Source organism: Bos indicus x Bos taurus, unplaced genomic scaffold, assembly GCF_003369695.1.
Source record: "Bos indicus x Bos taurus breed Angus x Brahman F1 hybrid unplaced genomic scaffold, Bos_hybrid_MaternalHap_v2.0 SuperScaffold_100290, whole genome shotgun sequence".
Classification (NCBI taxonomy): domain Eukaryota; kingdom Metazoa; phylum Chordata; class Mammalia; order Artiodactyla; family Bovidae; genus Bos; species Bos indicus x Bos taurus.
In genome coordinates, this window is record NW_020867080.1 from 96,745 (window position 1) to 117,322 (window position 20,578).

General features: G+C 38.8%; 1 protein-coding gene across 4 annotated transcripts in view; it reads left to right on the forward strand.

Moving 5' to 3' along the window:
* Positions 1 to 20,578, forward strand: part of MSR1 (macrophage scavenger receptor 1) — an 80,739-nt gene that overhangs the window by 22,169 nt on the left and 37,992 nt on the right. For 3 of the 4 annotated variants that reach the window (XM_027535600.1, XM_027535603.1, XM_027535601.1), the window contains exons 5-8: positions 516 to 702; positions 4,206 to 4,286; positions 7,416 to 7,505; positions 14,253 to 14,306. In XM_027535600.1, coding sequence (XP_027391401.1) covers positions 516 to 702; positions 4,206 to 4,286; positions 7,416 to 7,505; positions 14,253 to 14,306 — 412 coding nt within the window. Of the gene's footprint in view, positions 1 to 515; positions 703 to 4,205; positions 4,287 to 7,415; positions 7,506 to 14,252; positions 14,307 to 18,704; positions 19,758 to 20,578 lie in introns of those variants that run through there. The other variant, XM_027535602.1, reaches the window with a different exon arrangement.

The following is a 20,578-nucleotide window of genomic DNA, read 5'->3' on the forward strand; positions in this document are numbered from 1 at the left end:
TGTTAATATGCTAGTTGAGATTTTATCGAATCTGAAAAGCTATCCTTAATGGTCATTACCACTGAGAGTTGTGACATTAAGCTTTGCTATTGTACTAAAACAATTTAATATACAAATCTATTGAGTTGATAGAATTGGAATTACTCAAGTACAGTATAAAGAGCTTAACTTTAGATGAATTTAAAACCATATGCCAAGTTTCAAATTTGATTTTAGTTTTAGCATTTTGACATGTAGATATTTAGGAATAGAACCATGTCTAAGATATATATATATTTAACCTTTTTTTTTTTCTGGCAGAGTGTAGAAATAAGCCATTCAGTTAAAAGAGGAAATGCTTCAAAACCAAAGAATTACTGTTTTAAAGTTATTCTCTAATTTTCATATTCTTATTCCATAATATTATTGTAATATTATCCATTAAAAAAAAATCTGACTCGTAGGGCTTCTTAAACTTATATATTTGATAATTGTGTATGTAACAGAAATTGCGGATGTTGGCTTGTGTTTCACAGGAGATGCGTAAATTAGAGGAGCGTATATACAATGCATCAGCAGAAATTAAGTCTCTAGATGAAAAACAAGTATATTTGGAACAGGAAATAAAAGGGGAAATGAAACTGTTGAATAATATCACTAATGATCTGAGGCTGAAGGATTGGGAACATTCTCAGACATTGAAAAATATCACTTTACTCCAAGGTAATGTATCTTCTCATTCCTCCAGAAAATGATATACTAAGATGTACTGATACATGTAGAAATTTGGTATTGGAAATTCTATAGTTTTCAAACAGTTTTGGAGCATATATTTATTACAAATATCCAGAGGAAGGAGTCTTGAGATCTTTTCAAGATGTGTTAAGATAACTGTCCTCTGCTATATTTAAAATTGGTAACTAATAGGGACCTACTTTATAGCACAGGGAACTCTGCTTAGTGTTATGTGGCAGCTTGGATGGAGGGGAGTTTGGGAGAGAATGTATACATGTATATGTGTGGCTGAGTACCCTCACTGAATCTATCACAACATTGTTAATCGGCTATCAGTTCAGTTCAGTTCAGTCTCTCAGTTGTGTCTGACTCTTTGCGACCCCATGGACTGCAGCACACCAGGCTTCCCTGTCTATCACCAACTCCCTGAGCTTACTCAAACTCATGTCCATCAAGTCGGTGATGTCATCCAATCATCTCATCCTCTGTCATCCCCTTCTCCTTCCTTCAATCTTTCCCAGCATCAGGGTTTTTTCCAATGAGTGAGTTCTTCTCATCAGGTGGCCAAAGTGTTGGGAGTTTCAGCTTCAGCCTCAGTCCTTCCAAGGAATATTCAGGACTGATTTCCTTTAGGAGGGATTGGTTGGATCTCCTTGCAGTCCAAGAGCCCCTAAAGAGTCTTCTCCAACACCACAGTTCAAAAGCATCAATTCTTTGGTTCTCAGCCTTCTTTATAGTCCAACTCTCACATCCATACATGACTATTGGAAAAACCATAGCTTTGACTAGATGGGCCTTTGTTGGCATACTAATGTCTCTGCTTTTTAAAATGCTGTCTAGGTTGGTCATAGCTTTTCTTCCAAGGGGCAAGCGTCTTTTAATTTCATGGCTGCAGTCACTATCTGCAGTGATTTTTGGAGCCCAAGAAAATTAAGTCTGTCACTGTTTCCATTGTTTCCCATCTGTTTGCCATGAAGTGATGGGACTGGGTTCCATGATCTTAGTTTTTTGAATATTGATTTATTAAAGAAATGATGAAAACTCTTAATCTCAGAGGCTGAGAGTCCACAGCTAGTTTGTGTACCTTGTTTTTTGTCTCATGCTGTATAGTTTTTCCTGAAATGTCTATCTTGGTTTAGGGTCCTAATCACTGAATCAAAGTCTTTGCGTATGCACTCTTTTGTCAAAATTCACCCTGGAGTACTGTAGATTTGCTTCCCTTCAATTTGCTCAGCAAAATTCAAGCTGCAAATTGAGTCTTTCTGGCCTACTTTCCTGCTCTGTTGTCACTGTGCAGAGATGAATGACCTATAGTCATGTTCACAGTTGTGGGGTTAAAACCCCTTTGTTGGGAAGAAGTACTTGCTGCAGGAATAGGAGATGCATGGATTCCCACTGATATAGAACCATGACATCACTTGTGGACACCTAAGTATATGTTTCCAACATTAAGCTATAGCTTAGGAGAACTTGCTGGTTGTTACTACAGCTACTTAATGCCCAGTGGTATGTAATTTACATGATGATTATATTTTTAAAAAAGCAAAGAGGCAAAAAAATATACAACATAAATAGAAAAGATAAATGTTAGAGGTTATTCTCTTAAGATGATAGAATTATGAATTAGATTTTCCTCATTTTGTCTAGGCTTTCACCCTTCCTATAATATGTAGGGTTATTATTGTAATGAAAATGCAATAAAACATTATAGCCCAGTGGTGTATATGAAGGGAAATGGAAAATGTGCCATTGAAATGGCAAATGTGCCGTGGATATTTGGAAAATTAAGTTATCAGGGAAGGAAGGTCCTAAAACCCAATTTGGACCCTGCAAAATCAGAAACAGTTCAGGAAAATGGAGAAAAGCAGGGGCAAGTATTTCAAAAGAAGCAAAGAAAATGGACAGAATATACTTACTCATCACATTATCTCTATTTATGTAGTCCCTTCTTAGAATTTTTCAGGTCTTACATCTTCCCACCTGATTACAATTTGTAAACGAGCGCTGTTTAACCAGTGATGCCAACTATGACTGTGTATTGTCCTTGGGGTATGCGGCTGAACCATGGAAGTTGAAAATGCTTATTTTGAAACATTGCTATGTTTTAGAGATTAATACTTGTCCTGTGGCACTCTGTGAAGAAGAGGGACATAGTGCCATCTGTTTCTTGGACACAGAAAATTTAAGTGACTTAATCAGTGTTGATCAGACTCAGTACTGGGGGACACTGTGGTATTAATAATTGCCATGCCAAGTAGTCAAAATTTCCCCTGCAACCTCCATCTTATTTTATAACATCTATATCCAACTTGGGATTCTACTTAATATTATACTCGAAAAGTTATTCCTTTACTCGGTTTCACTTTACTGTCTTTCCCCAATATCTCCCACTTATCCAGAAGTCTTTCTTCTCATTCTACCCATTCTTCAAAGTCCACTCCAATCCTACTTCCTCAGTCAAGTCTTTTCGACCACTGCTCCTCGTGCTGACGCGCATCTCTCTAACAAATACCCAAGGCTCTCCTTTTCAACAATATGGTTTTGGTCATCTACTTTGTATGGACTTCTGTTTCCTTTGACAGTACCACATATGACTCTACTTGGACATTTTCCACAGAACATCTAACTTAATATAGTGAAATCTGCCTGGTGGTGAGGTAACAGGGAGATGTTCCCGGAAACTTAATCATCAACCTTCTGGTTCCTGTGAATTGGGAGTCTCCATGCTAGTGGTCTGAACATAGTTACCATCCTTCACCTCCATGAGCAGCTTGGTGTCTGCAGATCAACTCAGACATGTGTCAGATTGTTACATATATTGTTGGGGAAGAACTAGGACTCTGAACTTGAAGCTACCTTGCCGGACTACTGCTTTCTGTCTGCACCCCCTCACTTGTCTCATTGTTAACCGCTTGTGTCTGCTCATTGGAGCTCCAGGAAGGCCTAGGAAACTAAAGACTTTTCTCTACAAACAAGAAACAAGGGAACCTGGAGAGCCTTGGGCTGGGTAGGTCCCGAAGATCCTTCTTGATCCCCCTTTCTTTGATGCTGCTCAATCCTGAGGGGGGCATGGGTAAGACAAGGGGAGTAAAATATTGGATAGAGAGGTTAATCATAAACTCGGCAAGGAAACTCAGTTTTAGGGGCGCTGGGTTTCATTCCCAGTAGGTACACAGTACTAATGTGGACTTGTCCTGTCATTGACTCAGTGTCTCTCTCTGCCGCCAGGATCTGAGAATGCAGAACAGTGCTCAGCACACATAAGTACTTAATCTGTAATCAGGCTGTCTAGTTTAGGGCTATCTCTTTGTAGTACTCAGTAGCTGGCTACACCGCTTCCATCCAGGAAGGTCAGTCTCGTTCGTTCTGTATAACTGTGCAACAAACAAAAGGCTTTGGATTTACCTATGTAACTGTCTTGACAGGTGAGAAATTTATTTTACCCTTGCTTTAAAACTATGATTAGTAATTGTCATTTATTTTTTTTAAAGGTCCTCCTGGACCTCCAGGTGAAAAAGGAGATAGAGGCCCTCCTGGACAAAATGGTATACCAGGCTTTCCAGGTCTAATAGGTATGGTAATAGTAACTACTCCACTATGTACCACAGAGCTGAGTAGTGTACAGCCATGTATGAGGAAGGAGGGTTGACATATTTGATTGGTTCTCTGTGGGGTGTGTGTTCGTGCGTGTGTGTGTATGTGTGTATTGAGGGCATATTAAGTGTTCAGGTAGCCTCATCACCTCTATGTTCAGAATGGTAAGCACTGATTCTTTATTTTTGAAGAATGTTAACAACATGAGGTTGTTCGTTAATTCTAGGGAAGGCTGGCTGTATCACTGACCACAAACAGTATTTGGCAGAACTAGTTTGAAGTCACAGGTGAAGGAAAATATGAAAACTACCTTCACATTGATTATATTTACACGTTATCTGGTTTTAAAGATACAAAAAATAAATAAATAAAATGAGTCAAAGGCGAATTGGATCATATTCCTTATATAGTCCTTAACTGAACATACCTGCTTAAACCTCTGCTGCTGCTGCTGCTGCTAAGTCGTGTCAGTCGTGTCCGACTCTGTGTGACCCCATAGACGGCAGCCCATCAGGCTCCCCCGTCCTTGGGATTCTCCAGGCAAGAACACTGGAGTGGGGTGCCATTTCCTTCTCCAATGCATGAAAATGAAAAGTGAAAGTGAAGTAATTCAGTCTTGTCCGACTCTTAGCGACCCCATGGACTGCAGCCTACCAGGCTCCTCCGTCCATGGGATTTTGGCAAGAGTACTGGAGTGAGGTGCCATTGCCTTCTTCTAAACCTCTGCAGTTTCAATATAAATATTGACTAGAATACAGATGAATTTTACCTTTGCTGTCAGTTAGTCTCTGTATCTTACTCAGAGCAAAATGTTTCAAATTACTTTCTTCAGTCTATTTTGTAATCTTAAAAGCAATATTTTGAAAGAAGATAATAGAAGACAGAAAAAGAGAAAGATCATGAACTTTTTCTGCTCTCAAAAAATAAGGAAGATAATAACAAGAACATGATCACCATGTTATTCATGGTTCAAAATCAAATACCTATATGATTGCTGAAGGTGGGGAGTACATTGCACAGTCTAATTACAACTAAAATGGTTTGTTCTGCCCTCTCCCAAAATACCTAAATAGTAAGGATTTCATCTTATTTTTCTGTCTTTTGATTATATAAAATGTCCTTCTTTCTGATCAATGTATCGACCAGCCCAGCTTACATCAGAAAAACAGTTTTTAAAAATGAAAAGCACGAATTTGACACAAGCCTGCCCTTTATGTCATAGAGCTTAAACTCACACACAGAGAAGTCGCTCAGTTGTGTCCGACTCTTGGTGACACCATGGATTGTAGCCCACCAGACTCGTTGGTCCATGGGATTTTCCAGGCATGAATACTGGAGTGGGTTGCCGTTTAAAGCCAGTATATAACATGTACATTAAAAAAAAAAAATTTTAAATTCCTTTAAAGAAAAATGTATATATATATAGAGTGAATTGTTGCTGTGCCTTTGAAAGTAATACCAGGTAAGATCCTTTATTCAAAAAAGTCTTTCCACTTGACTAGCACCTGGCAGAGCTTAGCAATGGGGTGTTAATGTCATGAGCAGGGGAAGTAACCAGTGTTATATTATCTGCCAGAGTGGCTATTGTCAAAGGTCTGTCAGCTCCTCCGTTACAAATTGCAATTGTCAAAGCTTTATAACTCAACCATAAAAGTTCAGTCTGGGCTAAAACTTGCCTCCAAAGCTTCATCTTGGGAACGTCTTTTGTAGCTGTTTCGGAACTATGGATGTATGAAATAGAAAGAGGGATTTAAAAGTTTCTGTTTTTGTTAATACCATAAACAGATACTGTTGCAAAGCTGCTTTGATTCTTTACCTGAGGCTTTAGTCTGTGGCTATTGGTGCTGCTCCTGTATACAAACAAGCATTATCTGGCCCCACTAAAGAGAGGCAGATTTCACTGTGGGAGTGATAAACTGACTCTTAGATTATTAGGTTACCATTTGATTTGGTGCACTGCAGCAAAAATATTCAAGTTATAAGGCATCTCTCCTACCTAATTGCTGCATTCTGTTTTGCTCTTTGCCACATTGCCTATTTGCCTCATGTGTAGAACTGGAATCAAGAGCTTAAAAGTATATAATGGACTGTCTTGATTATTCTACTTTCTGATTTAAGCAGGTTTATTAAAACCCCACATACACATGCAGTTAAGCCCACTAAACTCAGCTTGACACTCAACCACGATATGAAAGTCTGAGAAAAATAAGTGTTTATCCTGATGTTCAGTTTCCAAGTTGTGTCCAACTCTTTGCAACTCTATGGACTGCAGCCCGCCAAGTGCCTCTGTCTGTGGCATTTCCCAGGCAAGGATATTGGAGTCCATTATTTATGTTAGTACTTTTAAATAATCAATACAGCAAATATATTATAATTGTTACTTATATACTGAGGTGGATATTATGTTAAACTGTGCTTTATCTCAAATAATATAATACAAAATCATTTCAGTGTGCTGTTTCCTTGGCAGCATGTCAAGGAGAATGACCTATGACCTTTTACTTTAAAATTTATTTTACAAAGTTTTTACTGAATACTTTCCCTGTGCCTAGGAGACACACGCACAGACACAGTTACATTATTGTTTGGGATTACAATGGAGTAGGTATAAACAAGAGCATGCAAGATAGAGTAATACATTCCTTTACTTGTACCTAGTTTTCTTTAATAAATATTCTTTGATATTTCCCATTGCTTGAGTTGGGATTTCTCTGGGACAAATCTTAAAAATCCAATTTTTAGCTTACATTTCCAAGTTATCACTTCAGCCACAGCAAAATCCTGCCATTTGAAGATACCTGATTAGACTACATAAACCTTCTAATTAAAACTTTAAGATTTGTTTCCTCATGTGTTTTTATTTCTATTAACAAGATGTTACCTGTTGAATATCTGCTGTGTATGCACTAATGTTTTTCCACTTACTGTTGATGTTATCTATCAATTTCTACACATGAAATTTTAGGAAAGACATTATTCCTCCACCTTGGAGACTCACCTCTTTCATATCCATTAGTGAAATTAGATTGCTTCATTATTTTCTCAAATTGTTATGAAAAATGAATTATTACTACTGGTTTTTTTTTCCCCCTTCATTTACCGTGTAGGTACTCCAGGTCTTAAAGGTGATCGGGGGATCTCTGGTTTACCTGGAATTCGAGGATTCCCAGGACCAATGGGGAAGACCGGAAAGCCAGGTATTCTGATAATGCATATTCTCTCTATAGAACATGAAAATAAACACCAGATCATTGATATTCCTTTCAACTTCTTAGATAACAAAAACAATGGTCATCATGGTATGAACAGTAGCAGTTACATGCAGTTTATTTTGTGATCTGAAACATATTGAAACTGATTTCTGTCCATGTGAGCAAGGTTTCTGTTTACTAAAGGAAAACAATTTAATATAAAACCACAACAGAGGATCTATCAGCTTCACACCACTATAAATCGCCATCTATCATAGAATAAAGAGAGTGCGAGACTGGCAAAGAAAACGAAAAAGCAAAATACTAACCAAATAACCAATAATAATAAACAATATTAACCCCCCTTTAACCAAAACCCTTCAAATCCTCTTAAGTTATAATTAACAAAACACAGGTAGACCTGAAATCCTATCCTTTGTAAGATAATTTGCCTTCTACTGTATCAGTTCAGTTCAGTGGCTCAGTCGTGTCCAACTCTTGCGACCCCATGAACTGCAGCATGCCAGACCTCCCTGTCCATCACCAGCTCCCGGAGTTTACCCAAACCCATGTCCATCGAGTCAGTGATGCCATCCAACCATCTCATCCTCTGTCGTCCCCTTTTCCTCCTGCCTTCAATCTTTCTCAGCATCAGGGTCTTTTCAAATGAGTCAGCTCTTCGCATCAGGTGGCCAAATTATTGGAGTTTCAGCTTCAACATCAGTCCCTCCAATGAACACCCAGGACTGATCTCCTTTAGGGTGGACTGGTTGAATCTCCTTGAAGTCCAAGGGACTCTCAAGAGTCTTCTCCAACACCATAGTTCAAAAGCATCAATTCTTCTGTGTTCAGCTTTCTTTATAGTCAACTCTCTGCTGCTGCTGCTGCTAAGTCACTTCAGTCGTGTCCGACTCTGTGCAACCCCATAGACAGCAGCCCACCAGGCTCCTCTGTCCCTGGGATTCTCCAGGCAAGAATACTGGAGTGGGTTGCCATTTCCTTCTCCAATGCACGAAAATGAAAAGTGAAAGTGAAGTCGCTCAGTGGTGTCTGACTCTTAGTGACCCCATGGACTGGAGCCTACCAGGCTCCTCTGTCCATGGGATTTTCCAGGCAAGAGTACTGGAGTGGGGTGCCATTGCCTTCTCTGATAGTCAACTCTCACATCCATACATGACCACTGGAAAAACCATAGCCTTGACTAGACAGACCTTTGTTGACAAAGTAATGTCTCTGCTTTTGAATATACTATCTAAGTTGGTCATAAGTTTCCTTCCAAAGGAGTAAGCATCTTTTAATTTCATGGCTGCAATCAACATCTGCAGTGATGTTGGAGCCCATAAAAATAAAGTCTGACACTGTTTCCACTGTTTCCCCACCTATTTGCCATGAAGTGATGGGACTGGATGCCATGATCTTAGTTTTCTGAATGTTGAGCTTTAACCCAACTTTTTCTCTTTCCTCTTTCACTTTCATCAAGAGGCTCTTTAGTTCTTCACTTTCTGCCATAAGGGTGGTGTCATCTGCATATCTGAGGTTATTGATATTTCTTCTGGCAGTCTTGATTCCAGCTTGTGCTTCTTCCAGCCTCGCATTTCAGATGATGTACTTTGCACATAAGTTAAATAAGCAGGGTGACAATATACAGCCTTGACGTACTCCCTTTCCTATGTGGAACCAGTCTGTTGTTCCATGTCCAGTTCTAACTGTTGCTTCCTGACCTGCATACAGGTTTCTCAGGAGGCAGGTCAGGTGGTCTGGTATTCCCATCTCTCTCAGAATTTTCCACAGTTGATTGTGATCCACACAGTCAAAGGCTTTGGCATAGTCAATAAAGCAGAAATGATGTTTTTCTGGAACTCTCTTGCTTTTTTGATGATCCAGCAGATGTTGTTTTATTAGTACTTAATAATCGACATGCTTGGGCCCATTATAATTTGCATACACGATGATACTGTGTCTACTCCTTATGCCAGTAGCCTAAGCCTGAATTGTGAACTTTGCACAGAAATTTTAGAAGGGAGCAGGGGCAGAAAAATGCAGAAGCAATTAGCTATATTGCCAAGTGGTAAATAATAAACATTTGTACAGTAGAATAGAAGTAATGGGAGCTGGATGCTGTGGAAGTAGGCTGCTGCTGCTGCTGCTAAATCGCTTTAGTCATGTCCAGCTCTGAGCAACCCCATAGACAGCAGCCCACCAGGCTCTCCCGTCCCTGGGATTCTCCAGGCAAGAACACTGGAGTGGGTTGCCATTTCCTCCTCCAATGCATGAAAGTGAAAAGTGAAAGTGAAATCTCTCAGTCGTGTCTGACTCTTCACAACCCCATGGACTGCAGCCCACCAGGCTCCTCCATCCATGGGATTTTCCAGGCAAGAGTACTGGAGTGGGGTGCCATTGCCTTCTCCGGTGGAAGTAGGCAGTGGAGTGATTAATTCCATACAGCAGGACAAGGTGTTAAAGAAAGTCCTATGGGAGCTGGCCTAAAGATGCATAGTATACCATTTTTGTCTGTGGTTTTCAGGCTTCAGCAGGCATTGGAATCACCTGTAGGGCCCTGTTAAAACAACTTCCTGGGCTCCTGGGCACCAACTCCAGAGTTTATAATACAGTAGATTAAGAATTGGGTTCCCCCAAGAATGTTTACTCTTTGCAAGTTTCCAGGTAATAGTGATGATGCTGATCCAGGGATCAGAGTTTGAGAACCACATTTCCAGTAAAGAAATGTGGAGAAACAGTAACTCTGTACAGAGGTAATAAATCCCTTGACCGAAGATATTCTCAGGATATCCCTTCCTTATTAAAAGATTCAAATTTGCTAGAAATGTGAGCAGCAGTGCCTGGTACTAGTTTAGTTATACTTCAGATTAAAACAGTAAATGAGTCCTTCCATACAAAAGTCCAAAGAGTAATAAAATTAGAAATAAAATCTATGAATTGTCATCTTCTAAATAATGACAGCCTGGACTGTCTGAGTGATGTCAAAGCATTAACAGATTTCAAAGCAAAAAAGTTTTTTAAAAAGCAATCCTATTTATTTTCTCCTATTTTCTCTCCTGCTCTCCTTTTCTTCCCCACCCTGCCCTCTTTCTTCCATGTGTATTAAGTACCCCCCACCCCATATATATAAATACACACACACACACACACACACACGCACAAGGGACAATGCTTGGTACAAGGGAATGAGAAGTAAAGAAGACACAGTCTTAACTGATAAAATATAAACATATAAGCAGAAAAAGGGAAGACTTTCTTCTTGATCCATCTCAGATTTATAGAGCATTTATTATCCCAACAGGTTTATTAAAGAGAGCTTGGAAGATTTAATTAATGTGTAACCTTACATATATTTAAAATCCCTAAAGGACTCTGAATAGAACTTGTTTAAATGAACTAGATTTTCCAGCAATGTAAATAATTTACTTCTCTTGGAATCCATTCAAAGTCTGATTCTAAGAATGAGTTATGGTCTTTCTTAGGAGTATCTAAAGCTATAGACCATAACAAATTCATTTATTTATTTGACAAACGATTATGAAACACTTTCTCTGTGCTATTCATGGAGATATTTATAGATAGTCGAATATATGGATTTGAAACTCAGAGGTGAAGCCAGATGTAAAAAGACAAAGTTGTAGTCAGTCTCATTTAAATGTTCACTGAGGTCAATGAATTTTAATAATCATTTATTTTAATAGTAGTTCTTGGGTAGGCAGTGAGAAGAGAAGGGGCCTAGGATAAAGGCTGAAGTGGTTCCGGAAGTACAGACAGAGCAGAAACAGCAAAGGAGCCCAAGTGAGGAGGAGAGCCCAGACAAGGTGAAGTGGAAAAGGCAGACAGTTGCACAAGTCGGTCAAGTAAGATGCAGCCCACAGAAAGCTCTTGGCATTTTTTGCTATGAGGAAGTTGCCTTTATTGAGAGCAGTTTTTGTGGGGTTGGGTGGAAGCCAGATTAGGGAAGACCCAGAGGTAGCTGGTGGCGGGGACTGTAGATGGGGGTAGAGAGGTCAGGCTCTTCCTAGGGAGAGGAGGAGCTCAGTTCTTTCTTTTGATTTTGTGTTTTCTTTGGAGGGTAATTTGAATACTATTTAAAGGCTGATGGCCAGATGAAATACAGGAGTTGCTGAAGACACAGAGGAAAGAAAGGTGAAACAGACTGTGACACGTTAGGAAGAGGAGGGAAGGGGAAGGATCTAGGAGAAGCAGGAGGGGGCCGAGGAGGGAGGCTGTCACGTCTGAATCGACATGGAGAGACTGGCTGAGCTGAGTGTGCCTGCGTGTGAAAACGGGAACCCAGAGCCTGGCTCGCGGCAGGGGCTCTGAAAGTGCCCGGCGTCATAATGATATCGGTGAGAATAGCTCCTCTCATCTTAGAATTTAGAGTGGCGGTACGTTACATACCATCTACTTCTTATTTTTCAGTGATTGTCAGAAATGTTAGTTCTTTATTTTTGATGAAAGAGTGACATATCTGACAAGAGGTGGTTAACTCCAGATTTTGACAAAGTTGTTGGGCTCACTTTTACCCTAAGGCATTGCTTCATAAAGGAGAGAGGAGACCCTGTTCTCTAGAAAGGATGTTTTTCATGTGTTCAGGTGTGAAAAAGATTTCCAAATGCCGTCTGTGAGGAAATCTCTGAAACATGCTAAAATGACATAAAACTTTCGTTTTTATTTATAAGAAGAAAAGTGGGTCATTTGCTCAGATCTTTGGTTTAAACCGTTCTGTTGTTCAAATACTGAAGACAAATTGCAGTATGAAAAGACTTCCAAGAATCATCTTACAACTATTTTCTAATTGTGAAAATAGTGCTAGAATGATAAGATTGTTTATTATCTTCTCTGAAAAGAATTAGAACTGACCAGTTACACCGTTTTAAACCCCTATCCCCAATTTTTGTTTAATATCTTAGATTTTTTCTCTTGAGGAAGTCTAAAACTTTGTTATTATATCTCATAAAAGCCTACCATCCACCCCCCCAAAAAAGTAGAAATGGTCTTGGGTACTTTGTGCAAGATTAATGATTCTTGTCAATTTAATATTACCTGAAATGACTGAATCATTAGTAAAAAGTGAATTTAATGATGTACATTGTATTCATAGGTGTAAAACAATTAGAGACTTTCTCTTTATCATACTCTGATAAAGAATGGTTGGTATTTCATGAAATCTTCACAATAGAATTTTAATGAAATTTTAATTTTTAATAAAATCACACATTATTTTGTATTTTTTTAAATGTAGTAAGTTGGGGATCAAAAAAAAATCTTCTCGAAAAGTCAAATAAGGACAAGTGTTCAAAAACAAAGCATAGATGAAGCAAAGTAAACTAGAGGAAAAAACAGTTAAAAAAATAAAATCCAAAATAAAAAGTAAAACTGAAAAATAAAGTTTAAAATAATTGTACCATAAAAAGGTGAACTGAAATGAAAATATCCTCTCTGATTCACTGAGAATAAAATCATGGAGACCATTCTAGCTAAGTGATGTTGTACAACAAATAATGAGAGCTACCATCTCTCACATGCATTTCTTATGGGCAAGGCCTTTTATAAACATGGTTGCTAATTTCCCAGGCAACTCTACAATAGAAAGTATTGGTTTTTTTTCATTTGAAAGAAGAATAAACTTTAGCTCAGAAAGGTTTAAAGACCTGTTCTGAGCCACATACCTAATAAGTGGCCAAGCAAAATAATTCAACACAAGAGATTTTAAAATGATTGTTATTATTCCAAAGCTCATGAGTTTTTGAACTCTGCTTTCTGAGTTCTTGGATGAAAAGAGAGCAGTCCTTGGTGTTATTGGAGGAAATCAAGAATGTTAATAAAGATTTTGACTTAGAGCTGGATGGCACTGTGCTCAGTCATGCATTTTATACCAGGAAGGTTATTATTTGCAAGACAGCCAACTGAGGACCCTTGGAAGGAGAATCAATAAGCGAGAGCAGCACTCCTCTCATGGGACGGGATTGTCCCTCGTGAAGTCTCTTGTTGGTGCTAAGGACTGATCCTCTGGATCTACCTTTCTGAATGGAACCATGGGTTAAATAGCAACCCATTAGCAAAGAGCAGGGTCTTAGCAATGTTTCCATAAGTATCTGAAGCCCTAAACCTTATTAGGTGTGGTACCTTTTGTACCACACCTCTAACTATGTGAATGAAATTTCACAAAGCCAAAATTTCTCAAAATTTCTTGAAGCCTAGAGGTTTAGACACCCCCTCAAACCTTCCCAGCTTTCCCCAGTACAGAGGTAGTCAGGATCTCAGTACTCCCAGTTCTTTTCACAGCTCAGTCTTTGAGAGGCTCCACACAAAAAAAGAAATAGAAAGTAAGATAGAAAAATTGTAAAGGAATGGAAAATCAAGGTTTGGGATGAGATGGTGGACACTAGACTTTCTGGGGAAGGGAGGAAGACAGAGAAAAAGGACAAAAAGGAGCATGCACACGCCCCAAACAAACTGCTTACTCCTCAGTTTTGCTTACTTTAGGAAAATGGAACACTTAATGCCCTGGTAAGGAATCTGAGATAATGTATGTAAAGGACCTACCCATAAAATGCCAAGTTCATAATAGCCTTCTAAAATGATAGCTATCGTCGTCACCATCATCATCAGCAGCATTATTATGTCTGAGCATCTGTAGGTTGTTATACATTGATGTTCTGGATGACCTCACCATGCTCTGTCTCCTTTTAGGGCAAGCATTGTGAATTGCCTAAATTAATTTTTTTCCCTTTTTTTTTTTTTAAGGACTTAATGGACAAAAAGGCCAGAAGGGAGAAAAAGGGAGTGGAAGCATGCAAAGTAAGTTTATAATTTCTTGTTTTTTTTTTTCCTCTGTGGCTCTGTAATAAACAAGCTTGTGACAGTGGTGGGCTACGCTTGAGGTAGAGGTTGAGAACTTCATTGTTGATCCATAGATGCTTTGAAAGTCAGCCACAGTTTTCTACAAGTAAACTGTGCTAATTGGAATAAAGCAAATAGATTAAATTACACAACTCTAAATCTCATTACCCATTTGTATTTAGTTTTTGTGATGAGCGTAATGTTCTAAAAATTTCACACAGAAAATTGCTCAATTTTCAAGCCAATTTCAATCTGCTGAAGGAAAATCAAGCTTATGAATAGAAACAATTACAGCCTCCTTACCTACTAACCAAAATAACTGAAATGTTACATATAGGAATTTGCACAATCTAAGAACCCTGACAGACTAATTCTGTGACAGCTGGGATTTTTTGTGTTTTGTTTTGTTAAAAACTTGACAGGTAATATTCAATATCCCAGACCTTCAAAACTGCAATAGCATAGATTTCACAACAGGACTCCCTGTGAATGGAATGGTGATTTTATATTCTAGTGTAGAGAATTTGTAAATTGGACCTTGAAAACTAAATATTAGATGACTTATCTTTATAAGTCAACACTTGTATGTCTAGTCTGAACCTACCAGATATAATGAAAAAATTTTGAAAGGGAATTCACATTTGACTTCTCAGAAACCAATGTGTTGCTCCTCTGCGTCCGCGCTAGGCACTGCATGTAATGTGTATATGTGTGTGTGCTGTGAAAATAGGGGATACACACAGAGATGATCATGATCTGTACCCATCAGGAATCTGATTGAGACAGATTTTGGCAAATCCTTTCATGGAACCATAAAAATCTAGCAGTTCTCCATTGTAATTATTGTTTTAAAACTGCAGTACTAATTTTTCTGTCTTATTAAAAATAATTATTTTAACCTAATAGTGTGTGTGGATGACACATTTAGGCAACTTAGGATCACCACTGTGAATGCCAGCCATTTAAGTGTGGTATAACCACATGATGCTTTTTACAATCGTTTCCGTAATTGCTTCATTGTTGAACTGTGTGTGCCCTTAAATTGAACGATACTAAGTGTTGTTTATCCTCAAAGTGCTTTAGTGTGAGTCAGTGATTATTAGTGTTGTTGTTATTGTATTGAAGGCTTCTCAGGTGGCTCAGTGGTAAAGAATCTGCCTGCCAATGCAGGAGATTCCGGAGACGTGGGTTTGATCCCTGAATCAGGAAGTTTCCCTGGAGAAGGAAATGGCAACCCACTCCGGTATTCTTGCCAAGATAGTCCCATGGACAGAGGAGCCTGACAGGCTACAGTCCATGGATAGGAAAAAGTCTCCTTTGTGTCCATTTATTATTTGATGTGGTCGCTTTGATCAGCTGTTTACTTTTTATTCCATTTCTTCCCCTTTCCCCCATCACCCACTTATTTTCATTGAGCTCCTGTGTAATTCTTCTCTATCTGCATGTTTATCTCAAAATTTATTTCTTCCTTTGGTGGTGGTTTAGTCACTAAGTCACGTCTGACTCTTGCGACCCCAAGAACTGTAGCCTGCCAGGTTCCTCTGTTCATGGGACTCTCCATCTTTGGTTCTTTATCTCCTTCTTGTCTTTTCTTAAGACATTCTCTGAGTTTCTTAACCTTGACTGTGGCCAAGCTTGACAAATAAGGGAAACCTTTATTTTGCAGCCTGTTTAACCAAACACCCACCCTTTCTTTTGTTACCTGAGGCTTTCAAATGCTTTGAACATTTTTTGTTTTCAGATGTGTTCAGAAATGTTTTCAGTTATAGGTATTTTCATGGCTGTTTTGAAGTTTATGTGCTTGCTTTCTTTGAAGAAGTGTTAAGAGGAATTTCCATGTGTAAATGTGTGTGCATAGCCTCCAGATTCCTCTCCATGTATCCTCCCATAAAGAGTATGTAATTCCATACTGTTTCAAAAACACAGAAGGAATCATATCCAGAAACGTCTACACAGAGTAGTCTGTCTTCTTCTTTAAGTTAGCATACCAATCATCTGCCATGGCAATACTTAGGGTACTTTTTTCTCTCTCAGTGGCTACACACTATTCCATTAATATAGTGCTGCCCTAATTGGCATAATATGTCATTCAATTCCCTAATGATGAACACTTGATGATTTTTGTTTGCTTTAGCTTGGCTTACCTGTGGCGGATTCATTTTGATATTTGGCAAAACTAATACAATTATGTAAAGTTTAAAAATAAAATAAAATTAAAAAAAAGAAACAATGCTACTTTCAGCACTCTCTTACATGATCTTTTGGGAATGTTTTTTAATAGAGAATTTGCTAGAAGTAGAATCAATAATTGAAAGGTGACATGCATTTTACAATTTGGTGGATTCTTGCAAATGTCTCCTAAAAGGTTGCACCAATTTATTCTGTACAAAAGTGCCTTATCCCCCACATCTTCAATTAATTCTGATATATGAAAATTGATGCTGAATTATTTTGCTGTAATTTTTAAAAATATTTTTCAAGTGTGATTTAAATATAATGAAAATAATCATTGACTTCCTATTTTGTTTTGGGGGGGGTTCAGCTTTTTTTTAATTAAGTTTTATTTGAATACAGTTGATTTGGTTTCCCAGGTGGCACTAATAGTAAAGAACCCACCTGCCAATGTAGGACACATAAGAGACTCGGACTCAGTCCCTAGATCGGGAAGATCCCCTGGAGGAGGGCATGGCAACCCACTCCAGTATTCTTGCCTGGAGAATCCCATGGACAGAGGAGCCTAGAGGGCTACGGTCTATAGGGTCGCAGAGTTGGACACAACTGAAGCGACTTAGTGCACACACACGTAGTCGATTTATAGTGTTGTGTTAGTTTTTGCTATACAGCAGAGTGAATCAGTTATGCATATACATATATCCACTCTTTTTTAGATTCTATTCCTTTATAGATCATTACAGAGTTAAGTAGAATTCCTTGTGCTATACAGTAGGTCCTTGTTAGTTATCTATTTTACATATAGTGGAGTGTATATGAAAATCCCAGTCTCCCAAGTTATCCCTCCCCCCTTCCTCCTTGGTAACTGTTTTCTTTTTTTAATATTTTTTTTCTTTTCTGTATCCGTGACTCTGTTTCCATTTTGCATATAGGTTCATTTGTATCATTCTTTTAGATTCCACATATAATCAGTGTCTTATGATATTTGTCTTTCTGTGTCTGACTCACTTAATTTAGTATGACAATTTCTAGCTCCAACCATGTTGCTGCAAACAACATTACTTTATTCTTTTTTATGGCTGAGTAATTTTCCACACCACCTCTTCTTTATCCATTCCTCTGTTGATAGACATTTAGGTTGCTTCCATGTCCTGGGTATTGTAAATAGTCCTGCAATGAGCACTGTGGTACATGTGTCTTTTCCAATTATGGCTTTCTCTGGATATATGCCCAGGAGTGGGAATGCTGAATCATATGGTAGTTCTATTTTTAGTTTTTTAAGGAACCTCCATACTGTTCTTAGTAGTGGCTATACCAATTTAGATTCTCACCAACAGTGTAGGAGGGTTCTCTTTTCTCCACACCCTTGCAAGCATTTATCATTTGTAGATTTTAAAATGATGGCCATTCTGATCTGTGTGAGGTGATACCTCATTGTAGTTTTGATTTGCATTACTCTGGTAATTCCCTGGTGGCTCAGACTTCTCTGGTGGCTCAGATGTTAAAGCTTCTGCTTACAATGCAGAAGACCCGGGTTCAGTCCCTAGGTTGGGAAGATCTCCTGGAGAAGGAAATGGCAACCCACTCCAGTATTCTTGCTTGGAAAATCCCATGGACGGAGGAGCCTGTGGGCTACAGTCCACGGGGTCGCAAAGAGTCGGACACGACTGAGCAACTTCACTTTCTTTCTTTCACTCAGGTAATTAGTGATGTTGAGCATCTTTTCATGTGCCTCTTGGCCATGTGTGTATCTTCTTTAAAGAAATGTTTATTTAGATCTTCTGCCCATTTATTGATTGGGCTGTTTGTTTCCTTGGTATTGAGCCCCATGAGCTGTTTGTATATTTTGGAAATGAATCCCTTGTCGGTCACTTTGCAAATATTTTCTCCCATTATGTGGGTTGTTTTTTCATTTTGTTTATGATTTTCTTTGCTATGCCAAAGCTTATAAGTTTACTTAGGTCCTATTTGCTTATTTTTGTTTTTATTCTCATTACTCTAGGAGATAGGTCAAAAAAGATCTTGCTATGATATTTGTCAGAGAGTGTTCTATGTTTTCCTCTAAGATTTTGATAGTACCTGGTTTTACATTTAGGCCTTTAATCCATTTTGCATTTGTTTTTGTGTATGGTGCTGGAGCATGTTCTAATTTCATTCTTATTTCCTCTTTCATATATGTGTCAGGACCAGGATAACTCCCTGATCGTATTAGGGCAGGCCCCTTTGAAGATCAGGTGGGTTGGGCGGGACACCCCATGCTACCATCTCATTAAAAGGCCCTTCATCTCTGGACAAGTCATCAGCACATCTGACTCCAGGATTCCCTTGTGGCTCCTCCAAACGACCTTGGTTCCCACGTGGTGTCAGCTTCTGCATGCCTTTCTCTCCTGGTTTTTTGGTGCTGTTGGGGCCTCTGCTCCCCTGCTCATACCTGTCCGCTCTCCAGCACCTCTCCATGACCACTGTCCCTGAGCTGGGATGCCTCCATGGATTGACTTGCAGACTGCTTTCTCCTACCCTTCTCAGAGCCAGGCCAGGATCACTCTGCCACTCACTCATCTAGTGTCTCCCGAATCCATTGGCTCCCAGGAGAAATTTCATGGTAACAGATTATATGTAAGTTCTTTACCCTCAAACATATCAGTCTCAGCCAGAGATAGTGATGCCATAAAGGAATCCATTTGTTTGTTCAGCATATGTTTACCATATACCTCCTGGAGCTAGACTTAACAGCTAATAAGATAGCTGTTGTCTCTGGCCTTCCAGAACTAATTGTCCCTGAAAAACATAGCCATGGACACAAGCAGTTATGCATTAGAGCAGGGCTAGATGGGGGAAGGAACTGGGCTCCGTGGGTGTTCAGAGGGGATCAAGAGTCTTCAATTCCTTAGAATTTTAAAAAGGTAAATTGACTTTGATTTGCTTCGTTTACTTTGTCTTCTTATTCTCCAGTTTATGGCATATGTTTTTCAAGTTTTGTCATGAAGTCAAGTGGAGCTGGGGCAGTTCCTTCAAAATTTTTTAGCCAAAAAAAAAAAAATCAAAATTTGTTGCCTTAAATTACCAGGCTCTTTCAAGCAAGAATATTTTGACCATAAAAAAATAATGCTGAAACTATTTTATTCTATAAAGCTCTTTTCACCAGCCTGCTTCATTTAATATCCTTGGTAAACGCACATGTAAAAACAAAGTTTCGAAGTGTGTTATGTTACTCAATAAAAACTATAAAGAAAACCATTTTTTAAGCAATTCTTTGTGCTTTAAATATTCTGTTTAGATCCTGGAGAAAAAGAAATATTTCAGCAGAACTGGAGATGTTTTTTGTAGGTAAAAAAGCTGAAAATGAGAAAGGAGAAAAAGTAGGAAAAGACAAACTACAAAAAAAGAAAGCTATGGGATTCCTTGTTCATTTTGAATGTCTATCTCTCTCTATTAATCAAAAGATGGAATTTCCTCACCTCTCCTTCCCTTCAAGTTTTAACACATACAGTCCCAGGATTCAGGATATTAAAGTTCTAGGAGAATTCTCAGTAGCATCCCTGTGTGTCTGCCCACTTTCATTCCCTCGCCTGTGAAATGGGCATTGTATCACTCACCTCACAGTGTTGTCGTGAGAGTCACATAAGATACTCCATGTATGTAGATGGCTCTGTAAAATCATGACGTGCTTAACTCATAAGGCATAGTTCCCGGTGGGTCTCTCTAACCTGGAGCTATTCTTTCTCACTGGTCTAATGCAGACATTTAAATCCACAATCAGAACATGAGTGTGTGCTAAATGAAAATGCAAGAAGCCAAATAAATGCCATGGACAAAAAAGAGATGCTGGAGACTCGGATAAGATTTTACATTAGATAGAGCAACGCAAGTGTGACCAGATCACAAATCAATGAGTTTGTCTGAGCCGAGGAAAAGAGCGTTAAGTTATAAATAAAAGGAGCGACTAAACAGAGTGCCCACCAGAGGCCAGAAGCTGTCAACACAGGTCAGAACAAAATGTCAGGCTAATAAAACAGGAGTTCCAGGCTCTGAGGAACGAAGGATGAGCCCATGACGCT